Source organism: Pelodiscus sinensis, chromosome 2 (assembly GCF_052426305.1).
Source record: "Pelodiscus sinensis isolate ZL-2025 chromosome 2, ASM5242630v1, whole genome shotgun sequence".
Lineage (NCBI taxonomy): Eukaryota > Metazoa > Chordata > Testudines > Trionychidae > Pelodiscus > Pelodiscus sinensis.
Genome location: NC_143053.1, coordinates 207,688,131 through 207,714,102, shown reverse-complemented (window position 1 = coordinate 207,714,102; position 25,972 = coordinate 207,688,131). Strand labels below are relative to the sequence as shown.

The 25,972-nt window shown below is 39.7% G+C and overlaps 1 protein-coding gene across 1 annotated transcript in view; it reads right to left on the bottom strand.

Moving 5' to 3' along the window:
* DGKB (diacylglycerol kinase beta) overlaps positions 1-25,972 on the bottom strand; it is a 492,141-nt gene that overhangs the window by 92,549 nt on the left and 373,620 nt on the right. The window contains exons 21-22 of the mRNA XM_075922292.2: positions 12,796-12,886; positions 6,394-6,589 (exon numbers count right to left, since the gene is read on the bottom strand). Coding sequence (XP_075778407.1) covers positions 6,394-6,589; positions 12,796-12,886 — 287 coding nt within the window. The remainder of the gene's footprint in view (positions 1-6,393; positions 6,590-12,795; positions 12,887-25,972) is intronic.

The window sequence follows — 25,972 nt, the reverse complement described above, 5'->3', positions numbered from 1 at the left end:
AGGTTTACAGGATCTGTCGAAAAAGGGTTTATTTTCAACAGATCCATGTCTAGACTCTTTTTTTCTTTTCGAAAAAGCTCCATTTCAAAAAAAGGAGGCAACCATGTTTATGCTAATGAAGTGTGGGATATTTAAATCCCTGCTTCATTAGAAATTTCAAGGTGCCTAATCTACATTTCTCTGTCGACAGAGATATGTAGTCTAGACGTACCTTCTCTGTCCCATTAAAGTCTCTCTGCCACACAAAGTCTTTGAGGCTTATGCTCCAAGACACTATTTTATGAATTCAAACACAAAACAAAGTAAGTTACCATGACTCAAGAGACCTTTTGCCCTGCTACCCACTCCCTCTGCTCCAGAGCTACTCACAGAAGCCAACCGTCTTCCTGCAACCTCTGTGCACTGACCCCTATTTAAGCACTTTATAAAGGACATATAACCTTTTCCCGTTTGCGTCTGATAATTAAACAAGTTGGCTGTCCTCAGGCCCCTGAAGACCGCCCTGTTACAGAGCTGCTCTTAAGATCCCCTGTGACTTTAGCATCTTCTCATTTTTGTGACCGAGAGGATGTTGTTTTGGCACATGTTCCATTTCTATGGTTTCTGCTTTTCAAATCAGAAACTTGTAATGGAGCAAGCATATTGTAATGGACTAGAGGCGTGCTAACCAGCACCCAGTGTCTCTGGGGTTAAGCTCAGGTAGCTAGCAAAGGCGATGGCCAACAGGCCCGGGAGAACCAATCGAGATAGAGAGTTGAAATTTGAATTGGACATAGGTTCTCTGCTTTCTTTGTGTGGGAGAGATAAACCAGGAGTTGAGAGACACTGAATGATTTAAACCTAGGCCTACCATGCCCCCACAGAATTCAGAGCATGGGAGTGGACTGAACAAAGAGAAAAATAGAAATAAGTAAATGTCCTTAGTTGCTCTGTAACATCTAGCAACCAAGAATGCTTTATCAAGTTTATCTTTTGTTTTCTAATAAAATCAGTTTTTAAGGTGAAGATTTAATTTGCGTGTCCTGGAAGGGTCTGTCTGTGTGTATCTGCATGCCTCCGACTGAGGGATCAGCTACCAGAGAATACAGCTTGTTTTTCTCTTTTCTTTTTTCAAGCCGTTTTGTGACAAATGAGCTTGGGGTACCCTTGGGATTGATTTCAAATATTTGCCCCTGCTTTTTAGGGATCAAAAAGCACTTAATGGTGGCAGTGGTTCTCCAAAATCCATGTATTATGATTCTGGGGGGAAGTTTTTTGTAACCAGTGCCTGTAGAGGCAAGGTTTTGAAGCTCTCTTGCAGGCCTTTACCTTCTGCACTCGGATTGCCAGAGTGGGGAACAGCCCTGACACATATCAACAGAAATTTTTACTCCAAGTTATTGAATCATAGGCCAGGAGCTTGGTTTACATCTAAATGCTGAATTAAACCATTAATATGCACTGTCTAATGTCTAAGGAGCCTTTGGCTAATATCTCACTACAGGTTTGTGGTTAAGCTGCTCAGTTTGATTGCCTTTTTTTAACATTTTGTTAAGCATCAGTATACCTATTGCTCTATAAGGTGCATAGGAAGAAATGCTTCATTCCTGAAGATCTTATAATTTAACATCTTGATCCTGTAAATACTTATACTTGTAAATTTGCTTATGCCAGTATTCCGTTTGAAGTCAATGGGACTCCTTATGTGAGTCAAGTTATATGTACGTATGAACACAGTGTATGTGTATGCACGCACATGGGGTTCGGCCTTAAAGCGTGATTCACTGAGGTACTTAATATAATCCAGAACCAAATTATTCTCTAAATAAATTTCAGCAATTAGGACTGGGTTCCAAATAAGATTAATCAAACAGAACACCAATATTTTTCACTACCTAAACAAAGTTTTGGCCGTGTAATTCCCTTAATAATATATTTCCTTCTGTCACAAATAAAGAAAAAAGGGAAAGGTTTGAGAACTTGTTTTAACATTTCTGACAGGAAGGGAATTTAATATGTAATCATTGTTGTTATATTGATTAACAGAATAGATATTTCTTTTATGGACAGTCCAGTGTCATAATATAAACTATGTTTTGAGTGAGTTTCGATTACTAAAAACTAGGAAGCTTAGTTGTTTCCAGTTACATGTCCAAGTTCATATTTATGTCTTCATGCCATAGCTGCACTGTTTCTAAAATACTCATTATTCGTATTTTTATATTAATAAAGAAAAATTATGGTCAAATAATGTTAAATGATTTCTTTTAAGGTTCAGAAAGAAAGACGGTTCACAGTTACAGTTAAAATGCTGTCCTTGGAATATTCAATTATGGGTAGACATTTCATATATCTTAATATCAGGGGATTCAATATAGTAAAATATTGCATGTGATAATTTTGCATAATTTAACACATCTGCTAGCTAATGTAGACTGCCAACTAAATCTGTATTTAGGTCATTTACAATAATTATTATAAACTATAATAATTCTTTATTAACTCAATCAGGTAATGATAAGTACATGCATTTCTGCTCTAGAAATTTTTCTTAAAATATGCCATGTTTTTATGTACATTTTAATAATCTATATCTATATATATCAAAGACACTTTTAAGAAGAAAATATTAGTGCCAAATGTCACTCTAATATCCATGCAAAACTCCCATAGAAATCAGTGGAAGTTGCATTCATACACCTAAGTAAAGATCTTGGCTTTTTAAATTGCTAAATTTTAATTTATGTTTCACAGACTTTAATAAAATTGTTTTGCAAATAAATTGGAGAAAGTCCAGGGGAGGTCTACAAAGATGAAGAAAAGATTTAGAAAATTTGACTTTTTAGGAAAGGTTATAAAATGGGGCATGTTTAGTCTTGAGGCATGAAGACTCAGGGGGACCGATAAATAAGCTTCCAAGAGAGGTTGTGGAATCCCCAACACAGGAGGTCTTTAAGAACAGGATAGCCAAGCATTGGTTGGGGATGGTCAAAGTATACCTGTTCCTGCCTCAGCACAAGGCTCTGGACAACATGATCTCCAGGTGTTTTTTTTGTTTTTTAAGTTAAGGAGCAAGTTGTGGCCTGGCTAGTATGGCAGCATGCAAATGCGAGGCAACCTCCTACTCCCTTATCCTTCACAAGTAGAAATGCAGAAGAGGAAGCAGGCTCCATAGAACAAATACATCCTGCCACCCAGTGGGCAGCAGGGGCCAGCAGTAGGTAGAACTTTGGATCTTTCTCCTTCAGTACAAAAAGTAAGGAAAGCTGCATGCATCAGGCCATATATTCTGGACCAGGAATAAACCTAGTGCATTTAATCCTACAGTCTTCCTCCTGGGCTGCTCCAGGGTTAGAAAAGCAACATGACGCCTCTAATTCAGGGCAGGTTGCACAGTCACCACCCAGTCTTCAATGCTGACAGTGATAATTATTCCAAAATTCAGATTTTGTGTGCCAAGCTTCAGCCCAATGCACATTTTTATGGTCAGGTTATAAAATCACAAAAGCAGGATTTATAATGAAACACAGTTTGGTCCACAGTTTTAGTAACACAGTTGCATTGCTATTATTTGATTATACCAAAAATGAGCTTCAATACTGCTCAACAGTTCTAATTAAGAGAATTAGATTTTCAGGAAAATCAGATACGTAGCGTTATAAAAGTCTTATGTAAGCTAAGCGTCTCCTATAAAGTGTGGCTGTTTAGTTAGGTCTTGTGATTAGATGCTGTGTTTGGATATAAAACCAGCTGAAAGGATATTTATTCAGACTAAGTAAATAAATGAACAGAGACTAATATGCAGGTGTGTATTTATCTTGGTTCTCAAAACATCAGTGCAAACTTCAGAAGTCTAACATTTTGTGAAATGTTTGCTCTAAATTAAAAATACAAAAGCCTTTAAGTAGTTCAGTAACTAAAATCTATTTAAAGGATAAAAAAGACACTAAACTAAGAGAAGTTGTGACTCAAGGACACACTATTCTGGAGCTAGCAAAGGAATCGTTCAGTCTGAAAACAGACAGGAAGTCAGTTGTTTTGATAGCTGATAGATTTAAACTTTTCACCTTACCTAACCAAAGCTCTTTTTTAAATTCCAAAAGAACTATATTTAAATTACTTCTTCATACATTTAAAAAATCTGTTGTTTGAAAGAAGCTCTTTGAAACATAAAAATACATTTCTTCACCTAACAAATTTGTTTTTTCCTATCTGATAACAACGAGGGCTTATCAACTAACTCTTTACTTTAGATTTAAATGTTTATGTTAATATCCGGCTTGGAAAAGGTACTTGGTTGATACTGAAAGAAGAGTCATATTGTTTACCAACAAAAAGGTACAATAACAGAGCCAGAAGCTTTCCAAACTACTTTGCACTACCTGACAACATTCCTGAGCACTAAAATGGAGGGACTACCCTTAAAGTTAAATAATACCCTTTATTCAGTCCTTGAGATCTCTGCTGGCACTGCCAACAAGGATGTAAACAAAGTTTAATAAATTACTTTTGTAATGTACAGACCAATCCACCATTCACTGGATAAACTCTTATCCCATTTAATTAAGAACTTCAAACAGCTGAGAGATTACAATGATTCTCATCCATGCCAGTTCGAAAGACATTTGAACCTTTGCTCTAGATGTGAAAGGCATTGCAACCCTTTCTTTGTTAAGCTACAGACCTTACAGTGGCACAGCTGTTCTGCTACAGTCTCTCATGTAGCCCTCTTATGCAGGCAAGAGAGAGCTCTGCTGACAGCATAATTGAATCACCCCCAATGTGCAGTGTTAGCTATGTGGGGAGGAGAGCTTCTCCTGCTGACATAATGCTGTCCACACTCCTGCTTTTGTCTATGAAACTTACATGAAAAATACACCCCCAGCCCTACTGACAAAAGTTTTACCAACAAAAGTGCTAATGCTAACAAGTTGTTAGACTGCCTCAGAAGTACAAGGGAGAAGAGAGAAGATTCAAAGTGCCTTTGCAAACCATGGACCAAGTACTGTTTTGTAAGGTATTCCAGCAAGGTATTCCAGCATTGACAGTAGCAGTAGAAACTCTGTAGTTGGTAGAAAGGTGTGGTAGAACCATAAACGTGTCCCACCTCCACATGGAGTATCAAAGCTGGGCTAACATAAGGATCGGGGTGAAGGGAACATGCTGCACTCTGTTAATGGCTATAGCAGATGGCATTGTTGTGACCAGTCCTCAACCAATCTCAGAGTTCTTGCACGTTTCTCAAAGACAATGCCTCAGTAAACTGCTGACAATGTACATTGCCTTCTCATCTCATTCCGGCAGTGGCTTAAGACCATAATATATCCTATCCTAGTAGCAAGAACAAATAATGATTTTTAAAAAGTTTAATTGCAGAGTACCAGATCTGGGGGAAAGCAAATATTTGGAATTTTTTAAAGGGAAGCAGCAAAAGTAAAAGGATTCAGATAAAATCAGAATGTAAAAGTCCTGAGTTTTATCAGGCTTATTGAGATATACAATTTTTTAATATTGTAACCCACTGGAGTAAGCAAACTTTTTCTTTTGAAGTGAAAAGAGAGCTAAAGAAGGTATAGGTAGATGATAACTTTAGGCCAACGGTCTCATAGTCTTATCGGTAGAACCCTTTCATGTGGTCCATAGCAAATAAGATTTTGAGACCAAGATATTGGGGTGCTGGGTGGACAGATGGATTTACGAGAAATTTTCTTTTATAAATTTTGTGGTCCACAAAATGCAAAAATTGGAGAAAAATTGATTTAGACTTCTTAACTTGTGATATTTAATGGTGTGTTACAATGAATGCTGTCCAGCTCCCACTGAGTAAAATGGACACTTACTCACTATAATGATTGTCAGAAATAACTGTTAGTAATAAAATCTTAGGATTGAATCCTGATCTTTTCTATAAAAATGAATAATGACAAAATGGAAGGGAAAGCTGGCAGACAAACTGTAGTCTATATAGTCAGGGAGCACACATGGGATTCAGGCATGGTATGCTATAGCATGTTAACAGATCCTCACACTTACCACGATGTGAAGCTCTATCGCCATGGAGGACAAATTCTGTCAGAAGAGGACTGTGACTGTCCCTGAAACCAAACTGTATGTATAGTGCTATTCATGACTACCCTTTATCTGGACTCTATAGCATTAAGCATTTTCTCTACAGAATAGAACAGCAGTGTTCCATGTTGTGTGATGTCCTATATGACGTCCTATCTATGGAAGGTAGGTTTGCACACATACTGCATTTATGAGTGTGTGTGTGTGTTTATGCCTGTACACTGCTGTACCGTTGTGTGTATGTGTTTCTAAGCCACTCTCAGCTTCAACAAAGAGGCATGTAACAGTGTAGCTTAATAATTTGAGTGTCTAGAATCAGCTGCTCATTTTAATCTGCAGGCTTACCTTGACATGCAACCTTCAATTCCTTGGCATCTGTGACAGTAGTTCTTTTATCCAACCTCTTCTTTTCAGTTCGACGATGGCTACGTCTTTTCTTGGTCTCTCCCCAAAGATTTGATCCACCGTGCATGCTTGGAATGTTCAGAATGGCAATTCCTTCCAGAGAAATATTGATTAAGTCTATCTGAATTCCATCACACTGATTAGCAAAGGGGGAAAAAAGACATAAAGAGAGAAAGCAGTAAGACAGAAAGAGAAAATCAGAATGTTCTAACTTCCAGATGGTATTTTTCCTTCATCATTCCTCTTACCATCAAATGCATACTCCTGTTTAAAGCTGTATATATTATTTCTGGAAAGGAACTATGAACTGGGAAGAAAGATATTGGTTGATGAAGCAGAATGTGAATATGATTACTATTCATTCCCAGGATGCTTGTTTAAATATGGAACCATTTGGTAGTGAAAGGTTATCACTTGATGGTTATGCATTGACTCATGTGAAATACGTTTATGATCTCACTATAACTCTTGGTGGACAAATATCCATACAGCAAAAGCTACCTTCACAATACAGTAAAACCTGCGCTATCCGGCACTTAATTATCTGGAAAACTTTAGAAACCGGCAAATTTCCTACGGACTTGGCGTGACTGTGCGGCCCGGCACTTTGATCCACTCGGCCATGTGGCTGGTCACGGCTACGTGGTGGTTTGATCCAGTTGGCACAAGGCGGGGTGCAGCCTCCCGTCACACCGCTATAATCCAGCCAACCGGGATCTGGGCTGGGCAGCTGGCGGCCCCTGTGGCATGGGTGTCGCAGCTCCAAAAAGGGACTCTCAGATAATTGGAATTTTTAGACAACTGGAACGGCCTCATCCCCGAGCATGCTAGATAACACAGGTTTTACTGTACTTGGGTCTCCTGTCTGTGACAAAGAAATACTTTTTCTATTTTACAGTTTTATACTGCTGCCCAGCACTATTCTTTCTGAGCACTTTCCTGTAAAATCAGTAGCAATAGTAGAAGTCCCTAAATAGACTTCATGGAATTTTTGATGCTTCTCCCTTTTTAGGGTAAAACTTTGCTTGGGTGGAATTTTTGATTATCATTTTTTAAAATTTGTTGCTCACTTTTATTTTAGGCTGATTTGTTTAGTGTTTAGGATGAGGGATTGGTGGGGGTTGTTTGGACAAGAAGTGGGGGGTGCCCATGTTTATGTGCAAAGCCTTTCTGAAACTACAGACTCAGTGGGTGTAGAGAATGGACCATTGAATTGGCACTACCTTCCCACAACTGCAGATGGTCCCCTCCAGGCATGAGGCGCATAATTGGAGGGAAACTATTGTTGCCCATGCTTCTACTTTGGTGAAATGCTGGACCATCAGTCTCCACTGCGGTTCACCAAGAGGACTTTTAGAGGACTTTAATCTATCACCACATCTGACAGACTAATAGCACATGCCCTCCTAGTACTATACAGCAATCACCTCATTGGGAATGAGCCCATGTAAACCAATGACTTTTTTGGTCAGAATCAAAGCGCTACCAGTAGAGTCACAAGGAAATTTCTATTCTGCTTTAAAAAAATCAGTTTCTTCAATAATATAATAACTTTTCTTGAAAATGATGTAAGGGTCGCACTTTGGTTTCTTTGCTATTTCTTTAGGAAAGTTAATGCTCATGACACATGAAAGATGGAAAGTCTTAGACAGCAAACTCATTTGTTAATCCAGAGAAGAGGAGTCACCATACACTGTCATGTTTACATCTCCTAAAATGTAGGTAGATTGATGGGTGTGAGGATAATTTAATTTCTGTGCTCATTCAGTCCTTGGCCTGTCAGACGATACTTCCAGTACACGTACAACATAGTTGTGGTTTTTCAGTACAGACACCTATTCCCTTAGAAAGAAGACTAGAGCATTCCACCCATTCCACCTAGAACAAGGAACTGACAAACAATGGGATAGCAAACAAATGATTTTTGGTCAATACAACCTGCATTATATTTGCACCTATTACAGCGGCAAAGGCTTTATATCTATTTATTAATTCATGTAGCCATCCAAAGTCCTCAGGATCCACATTCCCATACTGACTGAAAGTATTTGCATACTAGCATTGTGTCTGACAATAAAGCTCAGATGTGTAGACATTCTGGCATAACCACATACATGTGGACATATTAGATCCTGCTCCTATAATTTACAATATGCTGGTGGATGCCTGGACTTTCACTGAGCCCTTTCAGTGGGGTTCTGCATAGCTACAGGGATCCACTTGTACATTTGAACATGTAGGATTATGGCTTGATGGTGGAATGCCAATATATGATCACCAAGAATAAAATTATGAAAAAAAAATGCTTCAGTGAGAGTTTAAACTTATGCATAATATTCAGAAAGGGAAGCTGGTAAAGTGCAATGACATCTTGAAATGATTTGGCAGTTGAGGCAAAAATTATAACAGAAAGGGCACCTTTTTATTGATTTTCAAAAAAAGTGATGATAGTCTTCAATGCCATTTTGGAAGAAAACTCAGAGTTTTTCTATATTTTATATGTATTAAAGAAAGATTTATTTTACTAAAAAATTCCACTCATGTGTATACTTACTTACTGCTATACATTCTAGATAAACAGATATTAATTTCATAATTAAAAGTAATCTTGTGTAAATACCCTGCAGGCCTCAATGAATCAAACACATACTGTGTGTCAGGCCTCCCACTGTCTTCAAGTGGAATGTACTGGCTGGATAATTAGATAGTACATATTTTTTAACCTTATTTGCATGCATATTATATCTTTTGCACACTGACAAGCAGCAGTAACAACAAAAGTCAGATTACCACAGGGAATTCCCACAAAGAAGTCTTCATTCCTTATAATTTGCAGCCTAAATTAAAATAATTTGATCTTTGACAAGGATGAAATGTCAAGCAGAAGGGGGTCCTCTACAAGCCACGGCCTGTGGCTTCTGAAATCTGCCTAATTTATGTCAGTCACTTCTTAATACATATTTAAGTATTACACGAAAAAGATGATAAATATGCAATCTGACACCTTTGGTATTTCCCTGCTGTTAATTTATAAAGGTCTGGCATCCCCCAAACCGACTGGAATTATTTAAATAAAAGAAGAATTGTAAAATAAGATGGTTCAGAGGCCTCACTTCCATTTTCACTCAATATTGAGCACAGCGGGTAGTACACTAAGACAATTATTTGACTAGGCCTCAGAATCCCACTGTGATGAGTTACTTTCGGAATTACTTTCGGAATTAGTAAAGGAGGGTTTCTTTTGTTCATACACAGAGGAGTTTGGTCTATAGGTAGTTTTTTGTTGCCCTAATGCATTCATAGGCTAAAATAACAAACCACATACCTATTGTGTTCCTATATTTTTCTGTTTCATGTAATGTAAAGGCATTGTTAATGTACCAGCATGCTTTTTAGATGTATATCATGTCTATATCAACTAGAAAAGAGTGGTTTTGTTTTGATTCCTTTTGGGTTCATTCTTGGAAGCAGACCACTTTTCTGTGTTAGCTTTTCTATTACATTTATTAGCCTGGAACATTTTAGATCTGTCTTAGAGTGAAGCTATCAAGTCTGATTTAGTTTCCTGAAAAGAACAGAGATAAAGCCTATACAATCTGAATAAGTGCAATACTGTGCCACACCATATTGTCACTTAACCATGCTCATTTATATAAAAAAGTATTTATGGAGGAGAAGCTGATAGCCCAGGTCACTCTGTAAAGCTTTAAGTAATTTTGTAATAACTCAAATGACAAAGAAAAGAAACCTAATGTTACAGATTGCCATTTTCCTCCATAAAATTGCTTTCCTTCTCATTGAAATGCCTTGTGTTTTTGGGCCCCAATTCAGAAAAGCATTCCTAGTCAGTACATGCATTGCTTTCATGAACTAACCTTCACATGGACTTTCATGTATGAATTTGCAATTTAAAATGTACTGCTCATCTTGTACAGAAAAGAAAGAACAGGGCTTAAGAAATCTGAGTGCATATTAGGAAGGCCAGGCTTAATTAACTTAGAAACCAAATATAAGGATGAACAAATATTTGCCCATAGAGTGCCTGATTATATTCTCCCAGCTCAGAGATACAGATCCTTAATCTTCTTGGGCTTTGTTCATGCAAAATTTGGCTCTGTAGCAAATTCACTCTTTGTGTGTTTTATTCACAAAATGAAATGTGCTATTATTCACCAAGGTCTCATTTGCAATGATGTCCTCGAGGAAAGGGCAGAAGATAACAAACCAGATGAAAACACATTGTAACAAATGCTTACAAGTTAAAAACAAAAGAGAATAAAATACAAATATGCTGTTAGGGATTATTGGTGTAAGAGTAACCTATTTGTCAAAGTAATAGCTTTGCATAATTTATTCCCACCACCCATCACATAAATATTTCCCTTTGATTTGCTCAGGTACCTCTCTTTAGCATTAATGATATTAATCATCATGCATTAAGTGACTAAAAACAAGCATATATAATATAATGAAATTCTAATGTCTTGAATTTAATAACAATAATTTACAGTCTCCGAATTACCACTTTTCTGAGACTGGCTGGAAATTCATTTAACTTTGACTGTGCAGAATGTAAAAATATATGGCCATCTATACAGCTGCTGAGTTTAAGGAGATCAACTCTTATGAGGCAGACAGCTCATGTACTGGCTGGGTGGAAAGTTGTCCACTGGTGCAAAATCTGCCCCTGTGCTTTATATTCTGTTAATTTATATCTGAGTCTTACATTCCAAAAACAAATTCAAAACTCAAACCTGCTAGTCAGCTCCCCAAATATTTAGGAAAATGTTTTTCAAGTTAATTGTATTTAGAACCAAATATGAGGCACTTTCTTAAAAATCAAAATTAGGTATAAAAGTCTGCTTCAAGAACAAGATATAAATATCCATAATTTCAGGAGAAATTACAGTTTGGCAGGGTCATCAAATAAAACATACAACAACAAAAAAACCCTTCACAAGCAAAACTCTGTATTTCAACCTAACAACAAACTAAGCAAGTCCCAGGCCTCATAAGCCTCAGAACTTCTGTCTCAGTAATCTTTGGTGGTGTCTTGTAGACAGGGCCACTCACAGGGGAAAGCAAAGGGAAATCTGTCCCACAGTCCAGCTTTTTAAAAGGTGCTATGGCTTCTGGTCGCCACTGCTGTTACTGAAGCAGCGGCTGGAGCCCAGGCCCTTTAACTCACTGCCGGAGATGTCCCCCACCTTATCCAGGAGCTTGGCAATTCTGTCAGTAGCTCTACCTGTAGGCACTTGCTACTGTGATGAAGGGGGCTTTTTAATCACTGAAGGTAAATAGGTCAACAGAAGTATTATTCTGTCAACCTAGTGATGTTTATATCAAGGCTTACATCTGCTTAATTATGTGTCTATGCAGTGTGAACTTTTCACACCCATGAGCACCACGGCCAAGTTGAGCTAAGTTTTAGGTGTAGAACTAGTGCTCAGTTTAAATCCAATCCAAATCAATGGGAGTCTTTCGATTTCAGCAGGCTTTGGATCAGGCCCAATTAACTTTTCTTTTAAACACCACATTTTGGGCCCACTTATGCTATCATCAGTTATAAAATATCTCATTGACTACACAGAAAGTGAGTTTGGGTCATTTGCCATTATCATGAGAAAAGAAAAAGGGCTCATTTAACTTGAACAATGCTTGCTTTATTATAACGTACATCCTTAGGTTTATATTTCTAATTATATTATATTTTGTCACCTTACTTTTGTAACATGACTACTAGCCCACATGAGTGACTGACCAAGGCCTTCGAAGCTCCCTCATCTAAGAATTTTGAATGCCTATTCTGTCCACATCTATTAAGAGGGCCCTTTCAGCTAACCTTAGATGTGTAAAGGTAAGATGGCCCCTTGTGCAAAGAGAAAAGTTGTTAATGAAGGGGAATGATTTAAAAAAATGTATTCGTTAACCTTTATTCAGGAAAGCAAGTGCAATTTTAGTGAATTGAGATTTAAAGGTTATAGAAACTTGGGACCTAGAAATAATAAGATTTTTTATATTAATCCTGCGGCAATTGTCCCTCCTCCGAACAGTCTGTCATTTTTCTATCTGACCTAGTGAACTAACTTCCCTATTGATTTCTAATGTTTTTGTTCACCTCTTGCCCTGTTCTACTGTATTAAGACTACACTAATCATCAGACTGAACTTTGTTCCACTCCACAGATAGACATGACAAAATAATATTTTGGGATCTGAGGTCAAAAGCTTGTGCATTCCTTTGTCTTTTTAGGTCTGAGCACTTTGCCCTACCCCCTCCCACTTGTATTTCAGTCAAACCAGACACATTGTATAATGTAACATACACTAATTAATTCCTTACTTCTATTTCTACAGATTCATGCAGCTTCTTGCAGGTGGCTGAGAAAGTTTCAGAAGTGCCAAACTCAAAATACCAAAATTTGTTCTTCATTCTGAAACAGGAAAAAAGAAGAAGAAAAAGCTTATGCAATATCAATATCTGAACAAAAAAGTGATCACCATCTCCCATCATAAGTAATGGCAAAGGCTTGGGAACGTGTGCCATCCCATTTGAAATAGATGAGCTCATAATTTTCAAAGCTTAAATGTTGGTGTCAAGCTGTATGATATCCCCTAAAGGGATAACAGGAATGAGTGCAACTGACAGGTTCAAATGTACCCTTGACTTTTCTTTTTCAGTGACAATTAGAATATTTTTGTCACTTAACCAGTGACATGCCTCAGAAAAGTTATACTTACATACTGGTGGTTCAGAGTTCCAATCCCTATTGCACACAGATCTAGCTTATTGAAGCAGATAAAACAAGCTTTACGTCTGCCCCAAGCTTGTTACATGGTTCTAGTTAATTATCACAAATAAGATATTCAAAGAAAATCAAAATTCCCACCTAGTATATCCTTAGATATTTTGCTGCAGGATAGCTGACAAGTAAAAAGGGGCATGGAATTTGCATTTTGAAGTTAATTATTGAATTCCAGTGTAAAATTAAAGCAGACAAAAATCTATATTGAAAATATGCAAGATAGCATGAAACTGCGTAGCTTCCTAAATGTAAAATGAACTGCATAATTCTAATTGAATCTATTTATACTTAACTTTTATTATTATTCTGTGACAAAAAGAAACTATCCTTATAAAAATATACCAAGTTAGACTTTGTTATTTACATTTATGAATCAGACATTAGTATAATGCATTCAATTGTGGCAGTCATTCTTTGCATAAACAGAGTACACTGTACTGGAATGAGGCTAATTCTGCATCTGTGCACAAGAGGGAAAGCACACAGAGATAGATCAAGCTATAAAATCTACCAACTAGAAGGTAGCTCTTAATTAACAGCTCTGCATCCTCAGTTAGGGCATGTCTACAGTAGGAAATTATTTCAAAATAAGTAACATTGAAATAATAACTCCCAAAATAACAAAATTGAAATAGTGTTGCCACTATGGGGGAGCATCGAAATTATTCAGAATTATTTCAAAATACCGTGTCCATACCGATTGGAGTGTGCTTTGGATTTAGAGCCCCATGAAGCACTTTAGAGAGGGCATCAGGAGGACAAAGACTTCCTATGGCTTCTTGGTCAGGCAAGTTGAGATATGTGCTTTTAAGGGTTCTTCTCTACGGCTGCATCTCACATGACAGTCCTCCACTGCCTTCCCCATTGTGGGACACAAATGGATGCTGTGTGCTCTGGTTGCCCTTATGGATGCCACAGCACTCACAACATGGAGTTGGAGCTGCTGGAAAGCAGTGCCATGCTCACGGGCCTCGTGCTGCGCTTCATGGCGCAGTACTTCCAAACTGCCTGAATGCTGCTCCAGCAGGACGAGGACCAGCCAGGACTGCAGGCCCTCATCACCCACATCTTGGTACTCTTGGATCTGCGCATGCCCCTCAGTGCCCTAGACACCACAGAATGCCGCTTCTGAGGGAGAGAGACAAGCTTGACCTGGTGGAACCGCATTGTCCTGCAGTAATGGGATGATGAGTCGTGGCTGCAGAACTTCTTCACGTGGAAGGCCACCTTCTTGGAGCTCAGTGAGTGTCTTGCCTCTGCCCTCAGGTGACAGGACACCTGACTGAGACCCACCATCCCCTTGCAGAAGTGCGTTGCCATCACACTGTGAAAGCTCGCCATGCCAGACAACTATTGCTCCATCTGGAAACAGTTTGGTGAGAGGAAATCTACATTTGGGGCCATACTCTGGCAGATAGCGAAGCCCATCAACCACTCTGGGCAATGTGGACACTTTGATGCCATGAGTTTCCCCAGCTCTGGAGTGAGGAAGGGCATAGATGGCATGCACATCCAGCTGTGAGACTCTCCCCAGTGCCTCTCCAGAAGGGCCCCTGCATTCCCTCTGTGTGCCTTTCATTCTCTACCCCTCCCTTCCCCTGCCCTCCCATCTCACCTTCACCCTCTCCCCTGCAGAGCAAATAAAAAAGCCTTCTTTTCTGAAAAAAAAAAGGACTGTTTATTGGGAGGATATACAACAGGGGAGGGACTAGAGAAAGAACTTGAAATGGGGGATGGGGGAATAGGGGTCAAGAGAGCTCAGGGACAGGGCTGAGACTGTCACCTGCCTCTGATTGTTTGTGAGGTGTCAGTTGCCCAAGAGATCCCACCATCACATATTCTGGGGCCCCAGTGACCCCTACAAGGGGGTGTAGGAATGGAAGCCATGGACAGGCAGGGAGGTGGCTGGTGGCCTGCTTCATGCACAAGGCCATGCGTTTCATCACCAAGATGAGGGAGGAGCACACGGCCTCATGCTGGCATGCCAGCTGGTCCCAGGCAGCCTTCTGCTACTCCCAGTCAGCAGCCCACTCCTGGTGCTCCTCCTCAGGACCCTGGATGAGGGACTGCAGGAAGGCCATCTGTTCCTGCATGAGGTCCTCTCAGGTTCTCTTCTGACTGTGGATCCCATGGAGTCATGCAGATGGTGTGGGAGTTGGGAGACATGCCAAGCTTGCAGCTGTCCCTGATGTGAAGAAGTTACAAGGGAAGACATCCCAGGAGACACTGTGTATGAAGCCTAGCCCTAATCTCTGAGCCAACATAAAAGGTCTCAGTTCAGATGATGGTGATGGGCCATATGTTGCCTAGAAAGGGAACACTTTCCAGCAGGGGCAAAGACATCCCAGGGGAGCATCACAATGCCCACAGCCCGGGGACAAGTAGGCAAGGGAAGGTGCTGGCCAGGCCAGTAGCCTGTGGGCAGGAGGGGGAGATGGAGTAGCTTGGCTTCCTACTGTGTCCCATGCATGCCAGGCACTGGCGGCATCCCACAGAGAGGGAACTTCTATCCCTTCCTGGTAGAGATAGGGGAGGGGGATTGGAGGAAGTGTGTGGGAGCAGCAGAGGCCACTTGCCGGAGAGAAGGCTACTAGGTTCCCCTCCTCTTCCTCTCCCCAAGCAGTTTCCCATGCAAGGGATCAGCCTCCTCTGCATCTCCACACTTGACCGGGAGAGAATGCTCCGAGTGCGGCCACGACCCTGTACCTTGTGCGGCACTGATGTGTGATTCTGTGATCCCAGACTCCTTAATGGTGGCTTGTCATGGGAAGGTGTCCCACCATGGAGGCTGAAGTAAGGTAGGCCTCTCCAAGAACCTTGGGAGAAGAACCAAGGGGTTCCTGTGTGACAGCGTCATGGGGCTGAGTTCTCTGGACTGGTGATACATGTGCACCCACATGAACAGGCTGTTGTCAGGTCCATGAGGCTGAGTAAGCCCCTCGCAGCCTGGTGCCTGCCCCTGCGTGTATTTACGAATGTTATAGAACTCACCTGAAGTGCTTTGCCCGGATCGTCAGAAGTCTGGGTGACATCCTGGGAGGGGGGAACTGTCTCGAGAGTGAGGAGGAGCTCCTGGCTGGTGAGCATGATTGCTTGTCTGGCCTCCTCCTCTTCCTTACTCCTCCTCCTCAATGGGTCTCATAGAAGCTGATGCCAGGCATATCCTGGCCAAATTCCATTACAGGGGTGTGGGAGGTGACTAGCCTGCCTCTCAGGACGGCATCCAGGTGCGCAAAGTAGCAGCACGTATGTGATGCTACCCTGGAGTGTCTACTCTGCTCCCCAGACTTGTGGTAGGCCTATTGGAGTTCCTTGATCTTCACGCAGACCTGGTCAAGAGTTCACTTGTGACCTTTGTCAGACGCATTCCTTTTTCTGATGTGGAGATCCTGGAGGTTAGTCTCCACCCCCCAGACCTCAATGAGGTCCAGGATCTTCATACCAGTCAAAGCTGGAGCCACTAGCAGCCAAGGGAACAGCAGGAATGCTGGCAGCCATGGGAGACTGAGGCAGCATTGGGGTAACTCATGGCTCCGTCCGATCCTCCTATGTGGCACGGGGCTGCTCCTACATCCTGAAGTTTTAAGCTCTGAAGGAAAAGGAAAGCAGTGGAGCAGGCAGGTGTGGCCAGAGCAGTGAGAAGTGCAGCTGTGAGGGGCCTTTGGAAGCCAATTATTTCAAATTAGCAGCAGAGGATGGTCCACACTAGTGCTTTTTTGAAATAACAATTTCTAAATAAGTGTTATTCCCTGAGGGGAACAGGAGTACAGATTTCAAAATAGCCAGCCATTATTTTGAAATAACAGGATTGGTAGTATGGATGCTCCGCTTATTATTTCAAAATAAGGTGGAGAGGTTATTTCAAAATAACTCTGTAGTGTAGACCAGAGCTTAGAAACCTACAGCTATTTTAGGGCTTTTAAAGCCACAGCCAGTTAGAGCCAATGTAGCAGGGTGCTGCATCAACTGCAGTGCCCAGAAACTGATAAGAGAGACAGAATCCTGCCTGGTGCACCAGGAGAGTGACACAAGAGTAATCACTACTAGCATGTGGAATGGGATATAGAGAGCTACTCCCAAATGCCAAGCTATCAAGGTAGTGAGCTGACATAGTGCTGTAAAACTGTGTAACCTCCCTCAAAAATGGCTTTTACACGGATGATTTGAAAGTCTTGGAAAACAATTTTCTACACTTGAACTCTACATTAAGTATCAATCTGCTCTGTGAGAACAGAGACATGCTTCACAAAGCAACTCTAACAAGCAGTATGTAACTATTTCAGGTGACTGTGTTTTCAAGCATAGCTGATGTGACTAGATTTTCAAAACAGGACCCTATTTTTGCACCCTTGTTTGTAAGTACAAATGAGAAATGAGAATATCATCTTCAAAATAATACCTGTCTCTTATTCATCATTTGCTTTCAAAGCACTTCACAGTCTTTAATGTATTTATAGCCTCAAAACACCACTGTGATGTAAGGATACCTAATTACCAGATGATGCCTGCAAATCAGACATCTACATTCATGTCCTTAACTGGTCTTGGTTGTCCTACCTCCACCAACAGAGTTACAATAAAATTGACATCAGCTGGGAATATGGTGCCTACATTTTATTATTGAGTGCTTTGATATCATAATGATAGAAGCCTTGTCTCATACAAATATGAGCAAAAATTAGTTGAAGCTCTTTGTAAATTTGGCTGGTGGTATTTTTCTACTGCTCTGTAATCTGGGATGATACTTACATGAAGAGCAAGGAAAATTTAATCAATACGCTGATTCAAAGAAGAAGAAAAATATTGTCTTGTTTCTCTTCCTTCACATAATAAACCTCCTATTAAATAAAGGTTAATAAACCTATATAACCTTTTTCTTTTAAAGACTTTTCATTTTAACACTTACTCTTATTCTTTCTGAAATAACGTTACTTTTCTTTCTCTTTCTTTGCTAATTCGCCTCCAGTTCTGCAAAGGTTGCTCTAAACTGGCTCCTTTTTAATCCTGCATAAACCGAATCTCTCGCTCAAAAGGGGAGAAGAAACACAAAGCAATTCCATAGCTCTGTTAATGATATCAAAAATATAGTGGTGTTAAAATCACCTTAATCAGCATGAATAAAAATAACAAAACATAGCTTTTGATAGTGCACTTGATATTTACTAGAAAATATAGTCTATATACCAGAATATTGTGGAATTGTATTCTAGTGGATTAATTTCTTTACCTATTTGAATAGTTTATCTATTTCATATCACTGAGTTATGCCCAGTGGAATCATATTATTCCTTAAAATATAGTGTGCTGTGTTTATTCTCCTTTTTTCTATTTGGAAGAATGGGCAATAGATGATATAGTAATTATCAAGAAGGCCCAAAAGACAATCATTAGAAAGACAGACACAGGTATTACTTATATGCTTGGCTTCATTTTCAAACAGCTGTATCAAAAGATGTTTTCCTTTAAATACACAAATTCCCTTTTAAAGCAAAATAGACTTTTTAAAGCTGTGCCCTTCATATAGTCTCTTTTTACACATACAAAAACAAAGTTAAAAGTAAAGAAACTATTAAACTAGAGGTATGCTTTTCTCAGTTTTGCATATATTAAGCTTTTCCATATGTAGAACTTGTCTATATTGCTAATATTTTGCTCTAACAGATAACATCTTTATTTCCATCTCTAGCATTTGCACTGTACTTTTTAAAAGGTAGTGCTTGTCTACTTTATCAATGGCAGCAACATACATAAAAAGAGTCAAATAAACATTTCCCATTGACAGCATATTACAGAAACAATTTATTTCATACTGAGTGAGTCATCATCTCATGAATATGGTAAAAAAACGGGTGAAAATATATATTTGATAATGATTTTGCTTAACTAAATATACTGGTAACAGAAACATAGGCCATTTGCATGCTTCTAATTTTTCTTGATAGATGAAATGATGATTGAGAATCGCCGCTCTCCTATAACATCATTTTTTAAAACAAAACACAAAAATTCAACACATTTTAAAAATGTTTAGAATAGAATTAATTAGCCATTCAAGGGCATTTTTCTTTTACTTCACTGCCTTTGGCTTCATCTAAACTACAAAGAAAAGTTGGAAAAAGATATACAAATTGCATATCTTTTTCCGCTTTTCTTTTGAAAGAGGTTTTTCCAAAATTTGGCGTAGCTACAAAGCGCCAAACTTTGGAAAAACCTGCTCTTTTGAGCCATTCCTTCTTCCTCGAAAAACAAGATTTACAGGGATGGTGAAAGAATGCATCTGTTTTCCAAAAAATGTTCAGAAAAGTGGACGCATTCCATGTAGTATCCCAGAAAAGTTCTGCAGTTGTGACATAGCCTGTGTTAGAATAGTAAAGGAAGTCGTGTATTTGACAAGAAAAGTATTTATGTGTGCATTTTGAAGCCTGTGCCGTGTCTCTCTTTTTAAAAAAGCAAAAATTAACATGCCAGGCAATTGAATCCAATCTCACTGCTGCCCAGTGCAGACAGTTGATAATGCCACAACACATACATAGTCTGTGGATCTAGGGATGGAAGTGAAGACCAAACAAGATCCAGCTTCATCACCCAATCACTTTGGCTCATATATGTGGGGATGCTCAGGAAAATTAATCTGAATTAACTAAAGGTGTGAATTAGTTAAACCACATTAAACTTTTGTGTGGACACTCCAATTGAGGATTAGGACTAGTCTGCATTAGAAATGCTACATCAGCACAGCTACACCAATATAGCTGCTCTGCTGTAGTGCATCTGGTGAAGACACTATGCCCATGGGACAGAGCTCTTCTGTCAGCCAAATAAATTAACCTCTGCTAGTGGCTTCTCCTGCCAATACAGGCAGTCCCCGGGTTACATGGATCCGACTTACATCGGATCCCTACTTACAAACTGGGTGAGGCAACCCTGCACTAGCTGCTTCTGCCCAGCAGACCAGGAAGATGCAAAGCTAGCGCCCCCTCCTCCTCCCAGCAGACAAGGGAGACGCGGAGCGGCTTTTCTCAGCAGACCCCTCAGCTCAAGAATAAAGGACTGAGGGAAGTGAGGTGTGGGAGAATAAAACTGAGCTCTGGAGAAATGTTTGGATAGAGTTTCCCCTACAATATGTACCGGTTCCGACTTACATACAAATTCAACTTAAGAACAAACCTACAGTCCCTATCTTGTACGTAACCCGGGGACTGCCTGTATAGGGCTATCCACAAAGTTGGTAGCTTATGTCACTCAGGATGGTGGCTTATTCACACCACTGAGTGATATAAAAGTAGTAGTAGGATAGGCCAGGCATTAAAGTGCCCTTAATTCATTTTATTGTGATTCACTTTGAAGGTGGAGTGCTTCAGTGCAGACATTTCATAGCATCATAGGGTTGGAAGAGACCTCAGGAGGTCATCAAGTCCAATCCCCTGCCCAAAGCAGGACCAACCCCAGCTATATCATCCCAGCCAGGATTTTGTCAAGCCAGGACTTAAAAACCTCAAGGGATGGAGATTCTACCACCTGCCTACATTAACCATTCTAGTGCTTCACCACCCTTCTAGTAAAACAGTTTTGTCCTAATATTCAACTTAGACCCACCCCCCTCCCCCACTGCAACTTGAGACCATTGCTTCTCATTCTACCATCTGTCACCACTGAGAACAGTCTCTCTCTATCCTCTTTGGAACCTTCCTTCAGGTACTTAAAGGCTCATATCAAATCCCCCCTCACTCTTCTCTTCTGTAGACTTAACAAGCCCAAATCCCTCAGTCTCTCCTCACAAGTCAAGTGTTCCATCCCCCAATCATTTGCATTGCCCTCCAAATGCATCCACATCCTTTCTGTAATGGGGAGAGGGGACCCAGAACTGGAAGCAATACTCCAGATGTGGCCTCACCAGTGCCAAATAAAGAGTAATAATCACTTCTCTAGGTCTGCTGGCAATACTCTTCCTAATGCATCCTAATATGCTGTTAGCCTTTTTGGCTACAAGGGCACACTGTTGACTCATATTCAGCTTCTCATCCGCTGTTATCCCCAGGTTATTTTCTGCTAAACTGCTGCTTAGCCAATTGGTCCCCAACCTGTAACATTGCTTGGGATTCTTCTGCTCCCAAGTTCAGGACTCTGTACTTGTCCTTCTTGAACCTCATCAGGTTTCTTTCAGCCCAAACTTCCAATTTGTCTAAGTCACTCTGGATCCTCTCCCCCTGGCTTAGTGTCATTTGTGAACTTGCTGAGGGTGCAACCCATCCCTTCATGCAGGTCAGTAATAAAGATGTTGAACAAAATCAGCCCTAGAACTGACCTCTGGGACACTCCGTTTGACAATGACCACCAACCAGACATCAAGCCATTGATCACTTCCTATTGACCTAACAATCTAGCCAGCTTTCTGTCCTCCTTACAGTCTATTTAACCAATCCATATATTTTTAACTTGCCTCAAGAGGGATTCTCTCTTGCATCACTGTGACTCTAGCCCCACAAGAAGCATTAGGTAAATTGAGATCATTCTTCCACCACTATGTATATAGGAACTTAGGTTGGTTTAACTATATTACTTGGGTGTGAGCAACTGGGTTGATTTAATTTTCTAACGTAGACTATCCCTGAGCTTCCCTAGGTAGTTATACTCTTTTTTTTTTATTCCATGTAACCTAGTAGCTGGTGTATGCATCAAAGAGACATAACAATGCCAATCTCAACTCTGGGGTAGACAACAAGTCAATGGATGAATTCTTTTGTCAATCTTATTATCACCTCTCAGAGAGATGGATTAACTATAGTAGTGAGAGAACTCCTCTGACACTGTTGGAGTGTTCACAGTTAAAGTGCTACAGTGGTGCAGTTGAACTACTGGAACATTTTAAGTGTAGACATATAACAGAATGCTCCAGCACTAGGGCTGTGTCCAGACTCAGGGGTTTTTTCGGGAAAAGTAGCCTTTTCCCGAAAAAACTTCCCCTGCGTCCAGACTCAAGCCGCGTTCTTTCGAAATTATTTCGAAAGAACGCGGCTTTTCTTTCGATGGCGGTAAACCTCGTTTCACGAGGAAGAACGCCTTCTTTCGAAAGTTCCTCTTTCGAAAGAAGGCGTTCTTCAATGTAAATAGGGCTTCCTCGAAAGAGAGCATCCAGACTCACTGGGTGCTCTCTTTCGAAAAAGCGGATCGCTCTTTCGAAAGATCCGCCTGCAGTCTAGACGCGATCTTTTGAAAGAGGCTCTTTCGAAAGATGCTTTCAAAAGAGCCTCTTTTGAAAGAAGCCTGCAGTCTAGACATAGCCTAGGGTAAGTGAGAGAATCTTCTAAAACAGGTAAGATGGTGGTAAAGTATGGGAAAGCTTGCGTTTCCATAAGTTACATTATTCTTGTACTGGAGAGGGTAGACTTTTGTCTCTAGTTCTGTCAATCCACCTTGTACAGGAGCTACATTCCCTTAATTAACGCCCCCCCCCCCCCCAGCATAGAGCACTATTTTCATCCAACAATCAAGCAAGTTTGCTTAAGCTGACTATGCTGCAGTTTTGCATTATTATCAGTTAATTAGAAACCCCCAACTGCTAAAATTATTTTATGTAACCTTTCTGATTAGGAAATTACATGGCATATTATTGGGAAAATAGCCCTACATCTAAATATGGAAATAATAAATGTTTTATTATATGCCAGAAGAGCACATGCACTGCATCTCATTATGCAATCAGCCAAGCAAAATATGCACTACAAAGTATTATTATATTAATTGTATTGATAAAAATGGGTCAGCCAATGGCAAAGTATATCTTCAAATGTAAATACCCCTCTCCCAGTTCTCTGACCTAAAAGCCATTATACAAAAGGCTGTTAGCCTTGCTTCTCATTAAGGTTGCCCAAGAGTTCCCATGAAAAGACCTGTCTTCAGGTGCTTATAACTGTTCAACCTTTACCTTTGGTTGAAATTTTCCACTCTGAGTGTCTGTCTCAGTCAGGCTGGCATTGTTTTGTCTTGTTTTCTATTTCAGATAAAATGATTTGGCTGTTCCCCATGAAGCTAGGGCCAAGGCACATTTTACTCATGTTAAAAAATTCTGGAGACCTTCTTCTTGAAAAGCTGTAGTAACTCTTGTTACTGAGCAGGGATTTGAAATTTGGCACACAAGTTGTTTTTGTGGCAGGGATGTGTCTTTTGCCACCTCCATAAAAATCCACTCAAATTTGGTCAAGATATAAGTCTTTGAAAAACTCAGGTTTGCACATACTCAGTAGAAACTGCTTATATTTTAGCAGTTATACTTCCTGAAGATTGGGCCTAAGGCTGCACAGCACTTTCCCTGAAACTGAAGCTGTTGGATACTGCAGCCGATACCAATAAAAAAACCTGAAACAAAAGGAAGGAGCCTCTGTTATGTACTGTCAGTGGTTCCTCTGCTGGGCCCATGCAGTGTGAAGGAGGGGACGTGAGCTATATCTACTGTGGTAGGCGGTGGGGTGGCAGAGGTAATTGGAACAAAGAGGAGGAGGAGGGTCAGAAATGTGTACTGGAAGCTAGCGGAGGAAAAAGAAAACTGGGACTGGAAGTTGCCACAGGGAGAGTGGGAGATTGGGAACTTTAGATAGCAGGCAGAAGAGGTGGGGGTTTCAGACAGATATAATTGTATATGGGGAGAAATAGTACTGGTTGGGCAACAGGACAGAACAAAGAGCCAAAGATGTGAGGCAGACACTGAAAATCAAACACAGAGCTGGGCAAGGAGCCAGGGGACAAGGAGGAGCACATTTCCACAATTGAGAGACCTACTTGGGAGCTATGACCAAGAAATATGATGGAAGAATGGAGGCCAGAGGGAGGCAAAGAGGCAAATAAAGGTAAGAGACAGGAATCCCAAAATAAATGTACATAATTTATATTATGTTACAGAACGAAAAAGAATATAAAATAGGAAGAGAAAAAACTGAACAAGAGAAGTTAAAGAGGAGAGGAAAATAAACTAAAAAGACTGAAGTATGAAGAATGGTTTGTTTGTTTTGGTTTTTTGTTTTTAAGGTCTGAAAGAAACTAAAAAAAAAATTTACAGTGGACTATTAGAATTGCAATACTGCAGCAAACCAGTGATAATGTGGCTCAATATTCTATACTTGATAGTGTCTAGTGCCAGAGGCTTCAGAGGAAAGTCCAAGAATCTGTCTAATGGATAGTTATGTAATAATTTGACTAAAAGTGAACCTTTCCTAACTTCAGGCAGCTAGACTTCTACCATAAAAGATGAAGTAATATAAAAACAAATTATAAAAAACTGGGGCAATCTCTCTTTTTTTTTTTTTTGAAAATTTTCAATCAATTGGTAATTTATGCACATGTGTACCTTATGCAATTCTACTGACTTAATAGAGTTTGCTGTCTTATATCTCAACATATTTTTATTTTATGGTATATATTATGGACATCAACACTATGCATCCAAAAGGTGGCCCTTATCCCAAAGAAAGAGAAAATTCTGAAACCTAAGCAGCTGCTAACCCTTCCATCCATTGTGGAAAATATTGAGGGCTTCAAACCTCTAAATGTACTCAAAATTGTGCAAACTCTTTCCAGGTGCAGTTTAAGGTGTTCCTGAGTTTGATAAGTTAAAATACATAAATGTATAAATATAAACCTGCAGCTAACACTGCATAATATCATTACTATGTTGTATATTTCTGGTATAATAGTTACTTAAGTAATCATTGTTATATTAGTAAAACAATCTTTGGCTGCTAAACATTAATCAATATTTTGTTAATTTTGTACATATAAAAGTTAAGGATTTTCTTCTAGCAGTGTTCAATAGACAACATATTTTCCATCTTTTCTCACTGTTCATAGATCTATTATCTAGGTAATTTTATACTTAGGTGAAATGATTTCATTGTAGCACATAATATATATTAATAAGATTGTATGACTTTTTCTAATGTTCTTCTTTCCATTTCTGTATTAACAATCATATAATTCCTGTTCTACTTTATAATGAATCATATGCAAAGGTAAGGAAATAGCCAGTGGAGATGCACATCTATAAGAGATTTGTGTGTGTCTGGCAAGATTTTAATAGATACCTCTTTGCCAACTTTTTCTTTCCCATTACCAACTAGACTTATGGCAAATCAGTGTTAATCTCCTACAGTGCATAGTATAAGCATAGACTATGTATAGAAATATGGCTAAAAACCTAAGGACGATACTGAAAGGCTAGGTTTGTCCAGCAAACAAATCTAAGGCATCCATATGATCATGTCATTACATTATAAATAATCATCAGATGTAATTTTACCATATATAAATGGCTGTGCTATTGAAAAAGATTGTCATTGTACGATCATATCACAAAGTAGTCCCACAGCTGCTTTTGTAGCAATTTATCAGTAGGTTACCCCCGCGCCCCCAGCTATCTTACATTGCAAATAATTTTGTTCTGTAACCTGCATTTGAATATTCCACTCTTCCTCAATCTCGGTCATACTATGCACAACCCACTTTCTCCAGCTCCGTCCTCCTCCCTTCTGTTCCTGTGTTCCACATCTCCAATTAGTATTTATTTTCCATGTCCTCGCTGATAATGAAGGTCTTGCCTCCATCCACGTTCTCACAGTCAACCATGATCTTTCCCTCCTTCACTTTGCTAGCCCCAATACCTTCTTGGTCCCATACATATTTCTTTTTCTTTGTAATGTTACTCTCTGCATTACCTATACCTTC